Source organism: Cyanistes caeruleus, chromosome 2, assembly GCF_971803275.1.
Source record: "Cyanistes caeruleus chromosome 2, bCyaCae1.hap1.1, whole genome shotgun sequence".
Taxonomy (NCBI): Eukaryota; Metazoa; Chordata; class Aves; order Passeriformes; family Paridae; genus Cyanistes; species Cyanistes caeruleus.
This window is the reverse complement of record NC_141702.1, coordinates 30,599,647-30,620,666: the sequence shown is the minus strand read 5'-3', so window position 1 is coordinate 30,620,666 and position 21,020 is coordinate 30,599,647. Positions and strand designations below refer to the sequence as shown.

At 39.4% G+C, this 21,020-nt stretch overlaps 1 protein-coding gene and 1 long non-coding RNA gene across 6 annotated transcripts in view; both read right to left on the bottom strand.

Annotated features, from left to right (window-relative positions):
* CD109 (CD109 molecule) overlaps positions 1 to 21,020 on the bottom strand; it is an 84,691-nt gene that overhangs the window by 56,703 nt on the left and 6,968 nt on the right. For 4 of the 5 annotated variants that reach the window (XM_086876274.1, XM_086876275.1, XM_086876276.1 and 1 more), the window contains 2 exons: positions 13,505 to 13,637; positions 12,576 to 12,736 (listed from right to left, as the gene is read on the bottom strand). In XM_086876274.1, coding sequence (XP_086732400.1) covers positions 12,576 to 12,591 — 16 coding nt within the window. In that variant the 5' untranslated portion in view covers positions 12,592 to 12,736; positions 13,505 to 13,637. Of the gene's footprint in view, positions 1 to 12,575; positions 12,737 to 13,070; positions 13,436 to 13,504; positions 13,638 to 21,020 lie in introns of all 5 variants that reach the window. The other variant, XM_086876272.1, reaches the window with a different exon arrangement.
* Positions 18,053 to 20,571, bottom strand: LOC147654707 (uncharacterized). Its single transcript, XR_015282960.1, has 2 exons — positions 20,359 to 20,571; positions 18,053 to 19,439 (listed from the first exon to the last, which is right to left on the bottom strand). It is a non-coding gene; the product is annotated as an uncharacterized LOC147654707 (long non-coding RNA).

The window sequence follows — 21,020 nt, the reverse complement described above, 5'->3', positions numbered from 1 at the left end:
CAAAGCTGAATGCAGTGGGATAATCACCTCTCTTGACTGGCAGGTGATGCTGTGCTTGATGTGCCACTCAAGTATGTGGTTCCCCCTTTTGGCTGCTAAGGCACACTGTTGACATGTATTTGCTTCTGCTGATTCTACTCACTTAGACCTTTTGGTATCTCCTAAAAAGCCACGGCTTTACACCTATCTTTTACTCAACTGTTTTACAGAATAAAGAAAAAAAGAAATCTATTTGTTTATTTATTAATGTCCTTCTTGATCCTGGACCTAAAGGCATTCCAAGATGAAGCAATCACTTGACCTCTCAACTTCAATAAATGTTAATTTTAGAAGTCAATGAATTCTTTCCATTGACAATGGCAAACAGAAGGAATCTCAATGAACTGAATACAGGTTGTCCTGAGTGCTGCCAGAGCACTAAAGGAAAAATGCTATCCAGTATGTACCATCTACTCAAATTATAAACTAGGTTAAACCAAATGACTCACATCCCACAAATGAAGTCTGTGGGTAGCACACTCCAGTACTTCATTCTGGTATTCAAAACTTTAACAGGCATGGGCAATACTGGGTCCAAGGAACACAGTTCTTTCCACAATGCGTTTATGTTGCTGTTAAAGCTACATTTTTTTTCATATCATCCCTCTCTCCACTTGAGAATCATCTCATGCAGTCATTAACTCTGAGCAACCCCACTGGCCTTGGAGGTTTTCCAGACAGGCGTGTCTTTCAAAATACTTTTCTCAGCAGCCAGTGGAGAGGACAAACTGCCCCAATTCACAGTGGCAGGGAGTCCCCACACTTGGCCAAGGATGCTTGGCATTACAGAAGAGGCATTGCAAAGTCCTGCAGAGTACCTGATCCATAGGCAATGTAAACACCTCTACATGCACTGATATGTTTATTCCCAACACCTTCCCAGGCAACCCCATGCTCAAACAAATATACTAAGAGACATAATTCTAGCCAAAGGAAACTTTAAAAAGAAGACATTTTGAGAACAAGTGGCATGCAAAAAAACAGAAATCTTATGGCAGGGTTTCTTTCCTGTTCCCAAGCCTGGGAAATCTAACATCAGGTGTGAGCTAGGTAAAAATGTAATGCAAATGGGGAAAGACTTGGGGAGGAGGGAGATTTATATCACAGTTGCATTTGTGCAACTCAGAAAGGATTTACCTTCTGAAATGGTACTATCCCTGGCTGCTGTGATAAAGCCCAGAGTGATGTCTAATTTCCAGCCAGTGAGAATCATAAAGGAGGCTCCAGGGCATGAGGTAATCTTCCAATTTATGCCACTATGTAATTATTTTGCTAGGAATCAAGCAGCCTGGGAAGATCTGAAAGTCTTTAGCACTGCAGTAGATTCCCCTGTCATGCAAGATTTTCCCATCTTCTCAGAGACTATCAAGCTGCAGTCAGTTCCCTGGAGCTCTGCTCAACTATGCCTAGGATGACTTTGGACGTGCTCATGCAAGAGCTATAGGCAAAAACATTTCCTTTACGCCAATGCTGAATAGCGGAAATTCACCAATTTTTCTGTTCAGTTGATGAATTAAAGTTATATTTAATCATACAGCAATTTCAGGTTTGTAAGGAATTAACCACGGTCCAACAGCTAGCACATATCACCGCTCTGCTGCAAGCCCTCCTATCATGCAGCTGACTTTTACCCACATGCAGCGTGTTAACACTTCCACATGAGATCAATCAAGTCTGGCATCTACTGTCCCCAAAAATTACAACAGTCTTCTTCAACACATCCTTGCAAAGAATACCTTCAGTTATGAAATACAGGTAACTAACTCTGGGCAGAAGAAATAGGTTTAGAAAGGAGCCCAGAACAGCTAAGCCACCTACATCATGCACTTCAAAACACAAAAAACTTCCTCCTGACTCATTCCATCTGCTCTCTGCAGCAGCAGACACCAGCACAACTGGAGTGGGACATAGAAGGGACCAGGCAAGAACACAGGTCCCTGCTACCATAAGTGATTAGCTAGGGAATACTTCCAGCTGGGAATCATGACTTTGCTTTAGGGGGAGACATGAAAAATTCAGTGGACTGTTCCAGACTAATCTTGAAGAAAGTTAAAAAACAAATTACTAAAAATCCCAACAGAAGTCACATGAGCCTTCAAGAAAGAAATCTCTCTCCTTGTCATTTGCAAAACTTTCTTTCACAGAATTTCTTTCACAGAATTCCTGAGGCTTGTACTGTATTCATTAAATAACTACTTCACTGAGAAAATACAAGGAAATGCAGTGGAAACAAATGCCACACTGTCCTCTCCCTTTTTCCTCAGAATCCTTGGCATTTAGGATTGTCCAGCAGAAGAGGAATCAAAGACAATGTAGGAGTGACATGTCAGCAGTATATTATTTTTCTACTCTGCCTTTTTTTGTCAGTCTAATAGTACTATTATCAATAAAGCAAATATAAAAAATTCTACTTAAACACATGCAGTTTTTTTTAGACTTAGGGAGAACTGCACAAACAATGGCATCTTAAATTCTTCCCACTACATGGGCCTGACCCAGACCCAGAAACTGATGCTACCCCTTCTTGAGATGACATCACTAGGACTAGTCATAAATGTTTTAGCTTCCACCCCAAAAAAAAAGGACAGAGGTTCTAGAAAAATTACTGTATGGCTTGGCACAGTGAACTAGAGCTTGTACCAATATATATCAGTAAAGCAGTACTTCAATCTCTCATTTATCTAAAATTAGCACTGACTGTATATTCTAGTTCATTTGGCAGGTATTGCTATAGATTTTCTCACTTAAACCTTTCTACCTGTGTCCTCAATCCCTCTCAGTAATGTGTGAGAACAGAAAAAATAGAACTGGAATCACTTCAGAGGATTTACTGAAATTATGCTACATCTTTGCTCCGGCACCTGTGTTCATATATCCACGCTTAGGAAATGCTTACAGAAAAACATTTTCTTTGCAGTGGCAAATGGAGTCATTTTCTACTGCTGAATCAATTTCAAAAACTCACATCATATAAATAAAAATTAGTGTTCTTCAGTGTCCTTAACAGATTTTTATTCCTGTCCAAAATATATGCTATTTCTGTGTAAAAAATAAAATAAAATAAAATAAAAAATATAATATAATATAATATAATATAATATAATATAATATAATATAAAATAATATAATATAATATAATATAATATAATATAATATAATATAATATAATATAATATAATATAATATAATATAATATAATATAATATAATATATATTATATAATATAATATAATATAATATAATATAATATAATATAATATAATATAATATAATATAATATAATATAATATAATATAATGTAATATATTATAATATAATATATAATGTAATATACAGTAATACCAAGGCCCAAGCTGTTCAGGAAGTGAAAAACAGTTATTCTTCAAAGACCTGCAAATCTGTTGATAGCTTGCTTTAAATATGTTATACTCCTCATCTATAATGCTAAAGCTATCACCCAAATTAGCACTGATTATTTACACAACTAGCCCAAAATACAGAGCTTAAGCCACGGCTGTTATGGCTTAGTTTGGCCAGGATGACAGAAGGAGGGGCAACGCAGCACTGAAACACACAACAGGGATTGCCAGGAGACGTCAGCAGTCAGGCTGACATCCAAAGCCAAATGAGGCCAACAGGCCTGTAGCAAAGGGGTATAACTTGCTCCAAAAAGCCTCCTAAACCCTGCCTGCCAGCACTACGTACACTTCCCTCACAGCTGCTTCCTAACCTCCCTATTCCTCCACCCCTTATCCTTTTCAGTTGTTTTTGCAAACCTGGAGGATAAAAGCACTCAGAAATTATAAAGGGGGAGTGAGAGGCAAGGTAGCAGTGCTGCCTATGAAGATGTAGGAGGAATAATCTAAACTGGACCAAAGTTTATCACCTAAAAGTCTGGTCAAGAGACAGGGCAACACAGCCCTGGAGGACAGAAGAAAGGCAGAATGCACAGACACTTTTGTGATTAAAGCTCTGTTTTACCAAATTCTGCAGTTGCTAGCAAGTTCTAGTTTCAGACTGCAATGGGAAGTGTAGGAATATTTTCCTGACAACTAGGAAAAAAACCTTCTCCACCTAAATACAAAAGTTTTTCCCTAATTCCATGACCAGAAGAGTGGGAGAAACCCAACCACAGCACATCCAGAAACACTCCTGGCCAGGACAGAACAGATGCAGATTTACCAGAAGGTATGAACAGAAGAGGCACTGACCTTCCTCTTCTCTGCCCCCTGACCACAGCATTCTCTGTGTCTTTCTACCTTACATGGCAAAGGACTCATGGTACCCCCTGGCTTGTCCCATCTACTGATTCAGCCATTCTTCCCTCGTCAGCATTGTCAGATCTACCCTAGAGGAAAACCACCATCTCCCACTCTCCCAGACCAACAGATACTGCTGATGGCTGGGCACCTCTTCCCTAGCCCTGCCACATCTGTGATCCCTTCCCTAAGCAAGTAGCATGTTTCCTGCTGACTGGCCCTTCTTAGATTTAAAGCATAATTCAGACATTTAATTATTCTCTCAATCTTCTAAAGTCAACCAACTCACTCCATGGATTACACTATTATTACCACTTTCAGCTGAGTAGTCAGAGACTGGCCAGCTGCAAGAACACAATACTTAGAATTCTAACATTCTCTGGTTTATCTAAGATACTGCACACTGGGTAGGAAAACAGAACAGCTTCATATTTCCAAAACTAAATAATCTTTTTAAACAGAGGCCTTCTGAGAGCTATCCAGGCACTATCATTGCTTAAACTCAAGTACAACCTCTTTTCAACTTTTTCCCCAGACACACTTAAGAGCCATTCACAGACTTCTTGTCAGCTGTATGACATTACCACTGCCTACCATGCCATAACAACTATACTGCCATGAGTTACAAATTTACAGCTGTTAGGAGGGCAATTTTTGAATACTACACAGGAAACTTTCTTGACATCAGATCTGGTCAGTGAAACTATATGGACGACTCAGAATAATCTCAGACTTAAGCCTTTTACACAACTAAATGTGAAATACACTTCATCCCCTTGGTGACTGTACACAAACACACAAATTCACGCATCTTCACATCCTGTTTCAAGGCACTATTGGCCATCATTACTATGCATTCTGATGTCCATGAAATAAACACAGACAAAGACACTATCAAGGCAATTTAAAGCAGCTGCAGTTTTTATTCCAGTTTAAAACACAGGAAAATCACATTAGAACAAAATACAGCTTAGCCTGTACATGCCAGGCATTTGGCAGTATTAATAACAGCGTCATCACATCAATTGCTGTAACTGGAGCAAAATTTCAAAGTCAAGTCACCTCTCAATCTCATTCACTGCAAATAACACATTCACAATCTATTGAAATTTCTGCTTAGAGGGAGTGAAAGGTTTGTTCTCATATTAATTTTCTTCCATTTTCTGGAACACATTCAAAGTTGGTGATGACAAAGTTGCGTAACTTTTCTGAGGCAATAAAATTAGTTGAATATATAAAAATACTACCAGAGACTTATTTCATCTGTAAATAAAGGCAATACAAATCCCTAGCCATACAAAATAAGCACCTGGACCTTACAGCTGTACCTCCAGGAAGCTGAAGAAGCGGTCTGTCACTATAACCATGTTTTCTATGCACATACTTATTTGGACTGCAATGAATCTAGGTGAACCAGCATCATCCCTTGACGCTTGCTATTCAGTCTCTGCTGACAGGATCTCAACTCTGGCTTCACAAACAGGTAGTCATGGATAGCACAGCATGGAAACCAGCAACACTGCCAGTGCTGATAATCATAAGGGTCTCATGTAATGAGAAGTCACCCCTGTATGACCAGAAACTCATTCATTTCCCAACTGCTTGCTGCCTCCACAGGTATTTCTGTAACTCAGTACTTCAGTTTGAATCTCGTTCTAACTAGACACCACTAAGGACATCACCATATGTTGTTAGCTCCCATCCTTTTCTCTTTAAAGCTACTTTTTATACCTAACAGTACATAGCACGTGTATAGCACACTTATGATACTTCACCCCAGTTCCTCACAACTCTCTTCAGATGCTTTCCAGAATGTTTAAGAGACTCCCAGGGCAAACCAAAGCCTGCTTGGCTTAAGGCCTCATCTCCAGCAACCGTCAAGGACAGACATCTGAAAAGTGTAAGAAGTGAACAGGTACACAGTGACCCTTCCTTAGGTGCTCTTCCCAGCCTATGCAATCTGTCTTTATACTGGGCCAATCCTTCATGGACTTCTGTCTTGTGAATTTGTGCAATCGTGTTTTCCATCCACAACAACTGGGACATGGAGTCCCATGGAATTTATTTTCATCTCACGTGAAGGCCCATCTTCTTCTGTCAGGTTTGAACTTGTCTCCTGAGAGAAAGTTCCCTCACCTAAGAGATCTTTCCCTCTGCTCTCCCTGGCATTTCTCCAGTTGGTTCATGGGCTCCATGATGAGTGCCAAAAATCAAGCACAGCATTCCCCAGGATGCCTAATTAGGCTGTGAAGATTACTAGAACACTTTCTCATAGCATACAGAAAATACTTCTGTGTGTATCTCTGAGCACAATGTTTACCTTCTCTTTTTGAGCACCACAGTATTACTTACAAGTCTTCACCTTCTGTTACCTTTAAACCATCACCCCCCTATACACATGCCCCTTTTTCTGCAAGACTGCATCACCTTGTTTCCCATCCAATAAAGGAATGTTGTTTTATTTGTCAACAAAAGCAGAACTATGTACTAATTCTATCAAATCACACTCCAGTTTTTCCCCTAACCATTTCTGGTATTGCCAAAATATGTTAAAAATCTAATCCTTTCTCCCAGTGTCTTTACCACCCCTTCACTAGTCTAATAAACATTCTCCCTTTTTCATTCATGTCAATCATACTGAACAATACAGTTTCAGGGCAACTCATTTCCAATTTGAGAGTGAACCACTTAGACTTACTTGATGAACACTATTTTTCACCCAGCCACAAACATTAAATACAAATTTCATGCTGTCTCTGCTTCCCCAGCTGGCTTATCTAAGTGCCATGCCAGACTATCAAAAGCCTTAGTAAAATCAAAATATAACAAAATCCTGCTTCTTCTCCACCTACAACCCTTGTCAACGCATAGTGCAACACATTTTTTCTGTAGGTTTTCAATCTTCCAGAACCTCTCTGTTCACTCATGCTCTCAAAACCTCACCATCAGATTTTAAATTATTTCAGTCAATTGCCTAAATATTCAAGAGGCAATTTTACCAAGCTGAAACACCTAAGACTAAAGTACTCTAAACTGTTCCTCCCCTTTTGTTATCTTAATTCTTAAGCCTTTTCCATGACAGTTGATCTTCATAGTGAAGACTAAACTGTTACTGCCTCTCAGCATCATTAATCATCAGAGTAGCAAGCCACATCCTTTGCTAGCTTTCTTGCCACCAATATGGAATTTAAAAATCCTACCTTACTATCCTTCACATTCTTTCCTACTCATGGTTTGGCTTCACCAGTTTTGTCTGTTAGCCATGCTACTCCTTTAAGTTCCTTAGTAACATGATCTCATTTACAGTTTCTACTTATGGTTTTCCTTCTTTCTGTTGTTTTTTTTGGCCAGTTTAGATTGTGTTTAGCTACTTTATTTCTTACCTTTCTGCTCCACTAATGTGTACTTATACTTTAATTATGAATCCTTCAGGAATTCTCATCCTTTTCTTCCCTTCTTGTTTCTGATAGCATGTTACCTACCAATTCCTGTTTATTGTCACCACTTCTTTTTTCCCTAATTCATAACCTTTAATTTGTTCTTCTCTCTCCTCCCTTTCCTAAAAGCTGCAAAGCTCCTCCAGTTCACAGTTGCAACAGGGAACTGCACACTTGGACATGCAATATTCTCTCGTCCGTATGAGTCGCCCCACTGTCTGCATTTCTGTTTTATCCCACCCTTCTGAAGGCACTGTGAAACAGCCTGTAGTGCTCAATCAGCCACACCCTCCTCAGCTGGATATCAACAAAGAACATGGTGACCAGAAAAACCTCATGTACCAACACATTAAGCCTAAAGTCACAGAAGGATAATTTCCTCAAATCTCAAACAGCATCCAAACAATAAAATAAGGCTCAAGTACTGGATAGGATCGCTACTCCCATTTTTCTGCAAACAACTTAATGGGTCTGTTAGCAGGATGGATTCAACAACAGGCACAGAAACCTGTTGGGTTTTGTTCTTTTCTTTTGGTTTTGGGTTTGATTTTTTCTTTTATGTACTCCAGCAATATGAAAGCCCATGAGAGAGTGCCTTCTTCTCTACTACTTCAGTTGTCTCTGGGTCCAGCTCCAATACGTCCTTCCCCAAAACATTTCCTTCATTCTGATTTTGCATAGGTTATGTGCATGTGCTGACTATTTAACAACTTATTTTTCATAAGACACAGCTACACATACTTTTGGATATGGAGGTTATGGATGCAAAATCACTGCTACAACTCCTGCTCTCTCACTGTTTGGCTTTTTAGGCATTGACAAAAAACTAGGCAAAAAGAAGATGTTCCGCTAAACTGTCAGCAAAACCTTCCAGCCCACAGATTTTCAGCACAGACAGCACAGACACCAATAACTCAGTCATTTTATCCTGACATAAGGTACAAAGACAACTCAAGGTTATTAACAGGGACTGATGATTTTAGGCCATTCATTTCCATTTAGGTGTTCCTTTACAACATACTATTCCTAGTGTTTCTCACTGTTTCTCATACTGATGTGGTCAGAATCATATTATTAAGTATGTAAAACATGCTTTCTGGTAAAAGGAGATTTTCCATTGTCTCTGTGGAGGATCACTACATGTCTGAGCTTGACAAACATTCTCACGAACTATCATGCTTCATAAATCCTAGCTGAGTATTTACCACGTTCTAGCACAGTAATCACTGTTAACAAGTGTACCCCTCTCTGTAAATACAGAAAAGCAGCATAAATTATCATGTTCAAGTAATTTACAAAGTATGCATGTTACAATAAAACAATTCTTCAGTAAGTTCACATAATTCTCACTTATCATGCCTCAAATACATTACGTTGTACTTTATATAGCAAAAGCTTTAACTAATGAATCTTATTCTTTAGAATTAAAAACATTCATGCTGTTGGGCAAATGATGACATCTCATTACAAATAGAGGCTTTTCTGAAAAAACAACTTTTTTTTTTTTCCAACTTATATGCTACTTATTCTTTCCAGATCATTTTAGCACCAACACAGAAAATACTTTTCAGAAGCTCTCGTAATTAAGGTATAAGGTTTCTCACACACTAACACACACACAGCAATGTCTGGGTAGCAAACCCTGTAATAGTAGCATCCCCTGCCAATTCATATTACATCTTTATTATCAATGACGGGATAAATAAGCATGGCAAGAGTCACCCTTCACTGCAATCACTAAAGATCAAGTTATTCATGCAGGGAATTTAACTTGTCCGTCTGTTATTCCCATGATTTCTTTTTTGCTGTCGTTGACACAGAAAACCCAACGGCTCCAATTGCACACAAGCCATTGTTACCTTCTGCAGCCATTTTCAATCAGGGTGAGGATCTTTCTGATACTGCATCTCCACAGAAAGTGTGTCAAGGCTTGGTACAGCACACAAAAACAGCTTTAGTTAGTGCTTTGTGTTTTCCTGGTGTCTGCTCTAGGCAATGGAAACTTATTCTTTCCTGGTGACGCATTCTATTTTTTTGGGCTGTGCTTGCTCACACAAAATTTACCTGCAGAAGCAACCTCCCCCTTGCAAACATTTAGTTGTTGTGGGTTTTTTCACTATATTAAATGTAATTATCTTAACTTCTGCACCCAATATTGGTCCTAAACAATCTCTTTTCCTATACAGTACATTTAGACTCTGGAATATTGTGCCAAGCTCAAAATATCTTTAAATGCATATGCACACACACCTTCTCCTTCACTCCAAGTACTCTCTAGTCACTTATTAATATTTATTTTCCCTTAGTTATATAAAAAGCACAATAATGATGGGAACCAACCTCCACTGCTGAAGTGTTTCTCTAACAGACAATTGCCCAAGAATCACTCAGGTATCAAAATTCCACTTCCAGTAATACTAAATAGTAAATGTTTTATCAACCATCAGAGGGCAAACACTGTATTTCTTAACAAAGCAAGAATTATATTATAGAAATTTAAAAAAAACATGCCTCTAATACAATAAGGTCCTCTCATGGAGCTAACTCAGAAACTTAGACCACTACATGTATCATATTAAGCTGCTGCTAGGAAACCAGGAATAATTGTTAATTCAAGGCAATTGCAGAAGTGTTTGACAGACAGGTACGCAATACCTTTTACACTTAGATACTTGAATGAACTTGGCCTGTCAGATTAAACATCACTAATAAAAACTGCGTCCTCAGCCTGTGCTATGTCTCCAGCATCCAATTTCCAACTCAGTTCCATCACCACAAATGTTTGCACACTGAACCAAGGGACCTGTCTGCCTGAAAAAACTATTCAAACAAAATAAAAACCTTATTTTTCAGTCAGATCAGTTTCTCAGAGCAGTTAATCCCATGCTTTTGCTGTCACCATGCAAGGAAAACTACAGAGCATAATTGAGCCAGCTCAGGCAACAGTGCCACTAAATGTACAGTCTAACCAAGGTAGGTATTCAGTGACAGATAAACCAACATTTCCTGGGCACTAATACATGCAGCAATTATGTAATTTAAAGAAGATTTTGTGTGCCTGGAGATATGCTTGGGGTTTTTCCTTCAACTGCAACAGCTGGTTTGATAAAATCTCTGGTCCTCCTTTAGTCACAGTTTAAGCTCAACTATAACAATACCACTTCATATTTTATCTTAAGATTGTTGTGTTCTTCAATGAAAACTTTAAATATTTATGTTCCAATTCTGACAAGCTGTGTTTGCTTCTCTCTGAGTCAGAACTGATCCATACCTGTAACATCTTTGGATACACGTCTTCAGGACTATATCCTCTTTTACAGGGCATTTCCCTTACTGCTGGGCCCTTAACAGTTCTGCTTATATATTTGTTCACAGAAAACAGATGACTAACAGATTATATAACCTGACTAAAAGAAAATTGATGGCCACATACTAAATTTTAAGAATTTTGTAAGAGGAAATACACGGTATGCTCAGCAACCTTTTTTAGTTTTTTGTTTTACTTATCAAGTAAAAAAGCATAGAAAATTTAAAGATGTATTTAAAAGACTGGAAAATATTAGAAGTTAGTAATTCACTACAGCATTTGTCCTTTCTCCTCACTGCATCCAGCCTGAATACAGTGCCACCTGCTCCTAATATCCCGCTGTTCACTCTGACTTCAGCAGCTTCTGGTGTCAAGCATTATTCTGTGTGCTCAGAAGATAGAGACAGACACATATTTTCACCAGCCTGGAATTACCAGTTTCTTGTCTGGCTTTTAATGTCGAGAAGGACAAAAACGGACAGGTTGAAACTTATGCAAGGCTCACTGAACTCTATGTTAAAGCAGAACAGAAGCAGGAAATAAAAGCCACTATAGTTAGAGGAAGAAAAGGAGAAGACAATTTATTTTCTTTTTAAAATTTTGGCTTTCAAAAGAAAGCAACATAAGCTGGCTGGTTTAGGTTTGTTTTGTTTCTGTATCAAAATTTTTTGATTTGATCAAATGCACTCAAAGCCTCAATCTTCACTACAGGCTGTGAAGGCTTTGAAATGAAGGTGCTTCCAATTAAGGCATCTACATTAACTGTAAGACATTAACAGAAGAATTACACAAGCAGTAGAGAAACAGCATCATAGAGGGGTAGATTTTTCAGAACCTCAGACTCTCTACTTTTAACAAATAAAAAGCTAGAGTCTAGATGTCATTTACTTTGCCTTATAGTAAGAACAGTGTGAAAGATGGACTATCCATACAAAATATTTTTTTTCTCATCAGGACAAATCTCAGGTAGGATATCTCTATGCTTCTGTTGCCAGGTGACCTTGCTGAAAAGGAACATTGGCCAGGATATCTCAGCTTTTCAGAATTCCCACCACATCCACTACCCCTACCTGATGACATAGATTGAATTAGTCTCTTCTCATATTTATTTATCTTCAACCACCAGCCTCTCCACAATTCACTTCCTGGTCCTTAAAAATTCTTGTTTCTTCAGATGCACAGAGCTTCTATGCTTCTGCTTCCACAGTGGCCACACTACATGGACCAGAGTACTTCCTGGTTCCTCAGAAATCCCACATCCATCACTTTGCTACTATTTGATCATTTTCAGAGTTTACAGATTTGATTATTTACAGAGTTCACCCATGCAATCACTCATACCCAGCTCAGTTGTCCAACTCCAAACAGAGCCAGCGGTGTACAGGCTATTTTCCCACAGCGACTCCTACTCGGTAAAACAAATTTCCTATTTTAGTACCATTTAGAAGCTGTGATATTTTGGGAGGAACAAAATATTCCTGTGAGAGAGGGCAAACTGAAATACTTCCAAACCAAGTCCATGCCTTTTCTTACCTTTCTCAAAGACCATTTCCCGGCTCAAGATGGTCTCGTTATCTCTGATCACTTCTCCCTTTACGGTGACCTGTGCTGGGCTGTCCGGCAGCAGAGCTACCCCAACCGTCAAGTTTGCTCCAGGCCTGATGTTCCAGGGAGCTGCCACAAGGAACGTAGGTCTGGAAAGTCCAAACGTCAGAGGGAGAAAGGACAGGGAGTGAAACACACTCTCAAAAAAGTAACCGCGTCCACATAAAGACGTACGACACATGTTGCCCAGCTCTTCTGCTGCTCTGCGCCGCGGAGGCTGGAGGTGATGCTCGCCCCCGGCCGCTGTGGGTGCCCAGCACGGTGCGCGGGCAGCGCCGCTCTCTCTGCCCGCTCCCGGCAGCGGCTGCCAGGCGGGCGCCCGGCAGCTCCGGGAAGCGCTGAGCTGCCCGCGCAGCCCCGTGCCGGGCGGGAGGGAAGGAAGGAGAGGTGCCCCGCGCCCCCGCCCGCCCCAGCCCCACGTACCCGGCCGCCGCGGAGCTGCAGAGGAGGAGGAGGAGAAGGAGGAAGAAGTAGACATCGCCGCGGGACCGCGCCATAGCTCTCCGTGCGCGCTGCCCGGTGAGTCCGCCGCTGTGCGCAGGGCCGGGCCCGGGGCTGTGGCCGGGCGGGAGACGCCTTGGCGGGCGGGGAAGGGAAGGGAGAGGCCGCCGCTGCCCCAGCGCCAGGCACGCTCCGCCGGCGGCAGCCGCAAGAGCACCCGCGGGGCGTTCCCGGGGCCGGCCCGGGGTGGGCGGCCCGGCGGCAACACACATCTGTGTATGCAGAGATGCCCACGGCTGTGTCTCGCTTCCCTTGGCCATCGCTCCCGCATCCTGGGGCTGGTGTAGCTGGGAAACGGGTGGGATTCTCAGAACCCAACAGCATACAAAAGCAGCATCGAGAGCAATGTTTCCTACCTGCAGCTCCGAGCAGAGCGGCGGTCTGTTGTGGAGAGCTGCCCGATTATCGACTTGGAGAGACCCGGAGAGCCCGCAGAGGAGCGCTGGCCTGGGGCTCGGGCTCGGAGGCGAATCGGGAACGGTTCTGGGTCTGAACAGGGAGAAGGATGTTGGCAGAAATTCAAGGAGCCTCGTAGCTACTTAAATGTGAACCGATCGGTAATGCACTTCTGGCTGGACTGTCCTCTGTGCCCGATATTTGTAAAAAAAGGTCGTACCTACTTATAAATCTTAACTTATTTTCAGAGTTCAAAAAGTACACTTTTGAAGCAGCTTGGGTAAGCTTCTGTTCCTTTAGTATGTTCATTTAAACTTTGTAGACTAGACACATCTAATATTTGATTTGTCCAAATTGTTTCATTGCGAGACAAGTCTAATATATTTAGAAATTATACCAAATTCTTGATGTGTGCCCCTTCAGAATTGCTGGAGTAGCATTGTGGTACACAGCCAAATGCAGTCAGTTATAGTCCTAAACAGAAGCATCACGCTATGTTCTTATGAAAATCAGATATGAACAGTAATGTGCGTAAACACTGTGCTCTAACTTTATGCCAGGCAGTCATGCAGTCTTTTCACGTCTTTTACATTTGCTTTTCTGCTTTTTCATACCTCTAGTGATTCTTTTTGGAGCACCAGTCTTTGTGGTGACAGAAATGACAGTGCCACCTCTCTAGACTAGGGAAGGGGTGATAGTACAGCAACCAACTGATGTTTGCAAAGTCTGTCTTGGCAGCTTCTCACCTGCAGAAGGTGCACAATAAGGCAAAGTTTGGGAGATGTTTGCTGTTGGTTTTAGTTACTCCTTGTTATATTTGGGAAACAGCCAGGGAAGATGAACAGTCACTGCCACTCCTTTTCTTGGAGATTAAGAGCTTACAAGTAGCACTGCATCCCAAGAGTCCCAGCCTCAGATGGCAAAGCTACACAGAGTACATGTGACTCCATTCCCTGGCACTGAGCCAAATTGGGACTCCATCATACCTATCAATACTCATCAGCTCTCTTATTCTCCAAAACAAGATGGTTACATCCCAACTTCCTATCAGGTATAGTCCATGCTAACCCCCAAACGGCACTGCAAACTGGTCAAGAGTACACCGTAGCCAGAGCAAAACCATACCATGGTCAACTTGAAGGTAGAGACTATCAGTTTCCAGTCCCAAGAACATTTTCTGGTACTGTTTAATTCATTACTGTGAATGTAGCCCAAAAGTTCATTAGTGAAAATGCTTGCAAATGTCATAGATTTTGCCCAGTTGTGCAACAATATTGTAGGCTCCCATCTTCCGTTTTTTCGCCTAGGGGTTTGCTAGTTTAAGATACTTTGGTATATGTATTTGATCTCTTCTACAAAAATGCAAATAAAGGAATTCTACAGCAGAAAGTAAGAGAATAAATAGTCATATTAGGGTAGATTCTGTCCTGAATAGATTTAGAACAGATAAGAAATGGAGAAGCAGAAATGGTTACTTCCGCTCTATAACAACATACAAGCTCCATTTCTTACATGTGGATCTATCTACCCAGAGATGTTTTCATCATTTCAGTTCCAAACAGAATATCCTATACTGTAGGTAACATGTAGAAGATTTTCATGGTTAAACATTTAGAAATCAAGTGTAGTATGTAAGGATTCAGTAAGTTCCCACTTAGCAGAAAACTTAAACACATATTAGCCCGTTCTGATATAATTTCAAGAATCGTGTCTTACCATCATCTAAACAAGGTCTTGATTTTCCAAAGTGCTCTGCAGCTGCTAATTTTCATTGTAATATACTCTCTAGTTTCCCTGAAACACTGCTTCAAATCCTACATTCTTTTATCAAACGTGGTCCTACTCTGGTGCCCGAACACTAACTACTGTACCAGAACAGGAAATAGTTTCACTGTGTGATGGCTAACAAGCCATCAAGTTAAACTAGCATTACCAGACCCAAGCTGTACACTCATCTGTCATCGTTATGAGAATTCCACTTTTACCACCTTCAGTGCTACCCAGGAACCTTATTTTTCTAATCCTTCATGGTGTCTGACAGAGCCAGTAAAGGCTGAAAAAGTTATCTACAGCACTGGCTGTGCTAACAACTATATTGTTACCCATTTCTATACAACTTGGTTTAAGTCTAGCCCAAATATATGTACAGCAGAAATCGCACCTCTGAGTTGCAGTCTAAGTATATTCTAAATGAAAATGTGTTTAAGTAAATACAAAAATCCAGAATGGTTTCTTAATGAGTACAGCAAGCAACTTCTGCCTTGGGCAATTAGAAGGACTTCAGCACATAGCAAGCTCTAGTAGTTGCATAAAGATTGGCTGGAAACACATGCACAGTAAGTCTGCTTTTCTCTAATATTACATGTAAAAAACTACTGTTGTGGTAAATGTAAAAACCTAAGCACTACAGTACTTAAAATATTGGGGGAAATCTCCACAAAAATTACAGCTGTGAGTACTAGAATGGTCAATGTCCTGTGTCTGCTTTTATCATTAGACAGTGAACTTGGATGGTCTGATACTCAACTGGATTCAACAGGCATTCCAGATTGTGGTACAAACAATGTGTTTCCATGAAATGAGGAAAATTCAGGGAAATCTGAAGAATTTCAGATTATGTGGAACATTATGTGGAAATTTGAGTCAGAAGACCACTACAGCCTCTTCCAGCATAATATTCTCTCTTCAAAAGCTTAGCCAGTTGCCTTATGCATCACTGAACTCAAGGCCTGCAGCAGAGCTCATTTAGGGGATGGATAAATCTTTTAATCAATTTCAATAGGCTTTGGATGAGGTCCTAGCAGAAACTGTGATTCAGCAGTTCATAGAACTAGGAGGGAAGCAATAGTCTGTTTTATCACTCATAGCGAGGGGACAAGAATTAAAGTGAATGCTAAAAATAAGTGGGTGGAAGATCATTTGTGGTAGTAGGAGGGCACATTCCTTGCTTGGATGTCAGCCTGAAGAATTTGTGTTTGCTGGAAAGTACTGACAGGAGCAGAGGCTATAAAGCTCTCCCAGAACACCTCTGATGCTGTTTCTGATGATGGAATGTGTCATGTTTTACACTACACTGTCAATGGGTGTGCCATGCACTGAAACTTGCCCTGAGCTATCAGGGTGGAGCTTTATGAAAATCTGGTCTGCACTACAATTCAGATTTTTTTTTCTATTAGCTGAAGACATTTCCCTTGGTGAAAAATGTTATTTATAAATTCTCTTTGAACTTGAACTGTTGCTGCACCCAGAGTGGGTAGGATTCACGTGATCAAACATGTGCAATTGTCTGTAACTGGTTATTTACATTCACTGGATGGACAGTGAAGTAGGCACTTTTCAGAACAGATCTGTATGACTCATGTGGCCTTCTAAACAAATCAGATTAAGCCTCATTTTTAAAGCACCAATTTCTATTACATTTCTAAACTGGAAATCAAGACAAGTAGTTGAAATATCTTGTTATCTCCAGAGCATGTAAAATGCATGTATATCTTAAGAGTCCTCACTGAGTGAATTGAACCTAAATAAAGACATTAATTTTTACAAGTTTTGGATCAGGCACTGTTTGAAGGTACAAGATTTTGTTCAAAAACTGGCATAAGAACAGGCAAGCTATATCCAAAAAGGAGAAAAGGCTTCCTTGTTAAAAAAGCATAGAAAAATCTTAGGATCTTGGAATTATATACTTACATTTTCATAATATTTTAATTTTAAAATATGTCTACACTTTTTAAACATACCTATAAAAATATATGTGATCAAATCAGCATATACTATATTATTGCATTATATGTAGTGTTATATATGGGCTTTGAAAAACCCCAACAAAATGAAGTGCTGTCTTTTAGAAAAGATCCTCATAGAAGGACCTTGTGGTTAAGACTTCATGAAGTTTTGAGAGATTCACTTTTTAAAAATGAGATTCTGAAAAAGAAGGGAATTAAAGAAGGAATGACAAAATTATTCTATGGGAAATGTGAAAATCTAAGGAGCAAATCTACAAGTGCTACATGTAGGAATTCCTCAGCAGCAAAGACAATCCTCAGTTACCATGTTCCCTGGCCCTTTTCAACTAACTAAACAGTGCAGAAGGAACATAATGGAAAGAAAATTAGGACCTTGGTTTTACCAGGACAGTAGCTCTCAGCAGTTGATGAATCTCACAGAATTGTAAGGAATTACTACAAAATGGCCCTATGTTCTTGTTGCTGGTGTGAGGAAGGTCCTCCAAAGTGTGAGTGAACGCGGTAGTTGTAATAGAATTTTATGTGTAGTTTCAAATTTCTACTGTAGACAGCCTCAAAGCAGACTCTTGGCTTTACAGCCATCAGTGGCACTGAAATCACTGCCTTTAGAGAGCTCAGGACTCAAAATTGTATCCTCCATCTCACTCAAACCTCTGTAACTATGATAAGGAACTGAGGGTTTTTTTCATTATTTGCTGTATTAGGCCCCTTAACTTTGAGTGATATACTGCATCCTATCCAATACACAGATACAGAATATTTAGGAAGCAATCTCATGTAATGCCATTATTTTATTTTAGAATTATTCTCTGATTGTAAAATGTTCAACCATACAGATAGGGGCATGTGAAAACATAGGCAAATATCTCTTTCTGTGAAAGCAAAGGAAGTTAGAAACATATATAAATAATGACAGGTTGTCCTCAAAAGTCTGTTTTAATAGGGCAGTATTTTTTATAATTGTATGTGATGAAATTCCATTTACCAAGTTTCATTAATCATTTTACTTTGGTAAATGTATTTTGCTCTGAGGGTTTTCAAAAGGTCAGTGCAACTCCTCTTTGTTGAAAATACAGCTAAAACAGCCAAGAAAAAGCCATATACTTATTAAATAATTTAGAGTGAATTAACACTATTTGATTTTAAAGAATGTAATAGTTCCCTGAAGATTTAATTATCTTAAACTATAGCCTATAATTAAACTGTAAATTTCAATTACAGGTTTTTAAAAAGGAACTTCTAAACCCAGTGTTTCCATAATGTCATAGTATATCACAGCACTCTGGAGTACATGCATTCATACAGTGTAACTTCATTTTAAATTAAGGACATAAAAACTGGCAGATTTTTTAATGAATATGTGTTTCTGTAATAGCTTTTATTTCATTCATGTACCCATAAAAAAGGGAATGTTAGTACAGCAGTCTGTTTTATAGACCTGTGTATCCCTGTAGGCAGAGACAGCTTCCTTTCAAAAGCAGACTCACTTGAGAGCAATTCATAGTGTAGACAAAACTCATTTCCCACATTTTTACACAAAAGTAAATCAAGGTGTGAAGACAATGTCCTAAAACAACAGACTAAAGAGATGCCTATTTTAATTCATCAATTAGAGAAGATTGAGAGGAGCCTTCATAACACTTGTTTCTTTCATAGAAAGAAAATATCAGGCACTGACCTATGGTACAAAGTATAACAATAATGGTCAGACAATTTAAGTCAGTCAAATAAAAGTTGGAGATTAAGCACATACTGTCAACACAAGTTACTTTCCTGAACACACTACTAAGAAAAGCTGTGGTTTCTGCTTCTTCTTATATGTTCCCATTAAACCTGAATGCCTTTTCAAAAGTCTAAACCAAGCAATGAGGCTAAATAGAGGGTTAGCTTCAGTTCTGTATTCCACAACACAGAGATCAGGCTAGGTGACCTCCAGGCAGCTTGGCAAAAATCTGTGAGATTGCTCTTGAGTCAAGGGACCAAAATCCTTTAGAGATGAAAGTGTCCTAAAAAAGACAGAGAAGGGATCTGCTCCCAAGTAAATTAAATAGAGTTGTCAAGAGGGAAAGAAAAGCACTTCTCAGTAGTGTGCACTATAATATTTCAGTCCTGGTTTCCTCCATCTTGTCACTTCCAGAAAAGGTCAACACTGAAAAAAGAAAAGAAGACAGGATTAGAAGCAGCTGTTAAAATGAAAAGTTGTAGGATGTGATCTCTTGCAGGACAATTTTTTTCATTCTGAAAATAAAACCCAAACTGTCTGCTTGGAAATTGGTCAAAAGCTAAAACTGTGACATTTAAGTTTAGTTTGTCTTTCTATTTTTTTAATCTAAAATTAAAAAAAAAAAAAGAAAAACAAGAAATCTTTCCCTTTCCAACCCACTCCACTGTGGTATCAAAAAAAAAAAACAAACAAACAGCTAGACGTATGTAGCTTAATTATATAAGTAAAATATCTTAGAAACTCCATTCTATTTTAGATGACATCTATTTGACAATCACATAAGAGTCAACCTCATAGTACACAAATTGTCCCTTACAGAATCAGTCCCTGTTGTAGCTAAAATGGCTTCCATAGACATAATGTTTGAGAATTATTTTTACAATACACTTAAAATATTTATAAAACTTGCACAAAACTGTGTTTAGTTTTGACACAGGTAAACACCAGTTATCTCTCCCTGAGGACTAACTCTTACCACATACTGCCTACAAGAAAGAAGGGAGGGTGAGAAGTCCGATCCCAGCAATTAAGAAGGAACTGAGTAAAGGTTTCATGTTTCAAGCCACCAAATACGCGACAGTCTAAATAAACTTAGCCCTTGAGAAATCTACTATAGGGTATTCATTCACACTGTCCAAAAAGCAACTGTTTGTTCCACTGCCAGCCACCCACAGCAGCAGCCATGTTTATTTAAATGAAGAGGGTGCGGACCCAAGAGCTACATCTTTCCAAACCTTGCTGTAACAGCCAAATGTTTGGACATTGCTGTCATACGTCTGAAATGTGTCTTATATTGGACAACCTTCTCAGCTCTCCTGGCCATGTTTTTAAGCTAAAGACTTACCCTGTGATTTTGCTGACCACTAACAGCAGGTTCTGGGAGGATTTTATTTTCTCTTTTCTTTTTTCTTTTTTTCTTTTTTTTTTTTTCTTTTTTCTTTTTTCTTTTCTTTTTTCTTTTTTCTTTTTTCTTTTTTCTTTTTTCTTTTTTCTTTTTTCTTTTCTTCTCTCTTCCTCTTTTCTCTTCTCTTTTCTTCTCTTTCTTGGTAGCTGGTTACTTTCAATATTAAAAAAAAACAGTTGAACTATATTTAAAACACCTAGTGCACATGATGTTTTTAGTCCTGAGAGGGGTCACAGAATCACAAGACCATGGGAAAATTCAGGGCAGAGGACTCAGGAGGTTGTCTGATACAGCCTGCTATTCAAAGCAGGATGAGGAATGAGGTCAGAAAAGGTTTTTTTGGGGCTTGATCCAGAAAGGTCGTTAAAACCCCCACAGACCGAGATGCATAAGCTGATGGTTGGATGACACAGCGCTCAGGAGTTGGAAATTACATTTCTTATTATGTCTGAAACAGCTGTTAAAATTTTCAAACTGCAGTTTACTTATGCCCAGTTGCAGTGCTTATACATTTTCATTTTAATTGACATTATGTAAACTACAACCAGATTGCTACTTTATTGACTGCAGGAATTTCTGTTGTCTTGTTTCCCCTTCTCTAC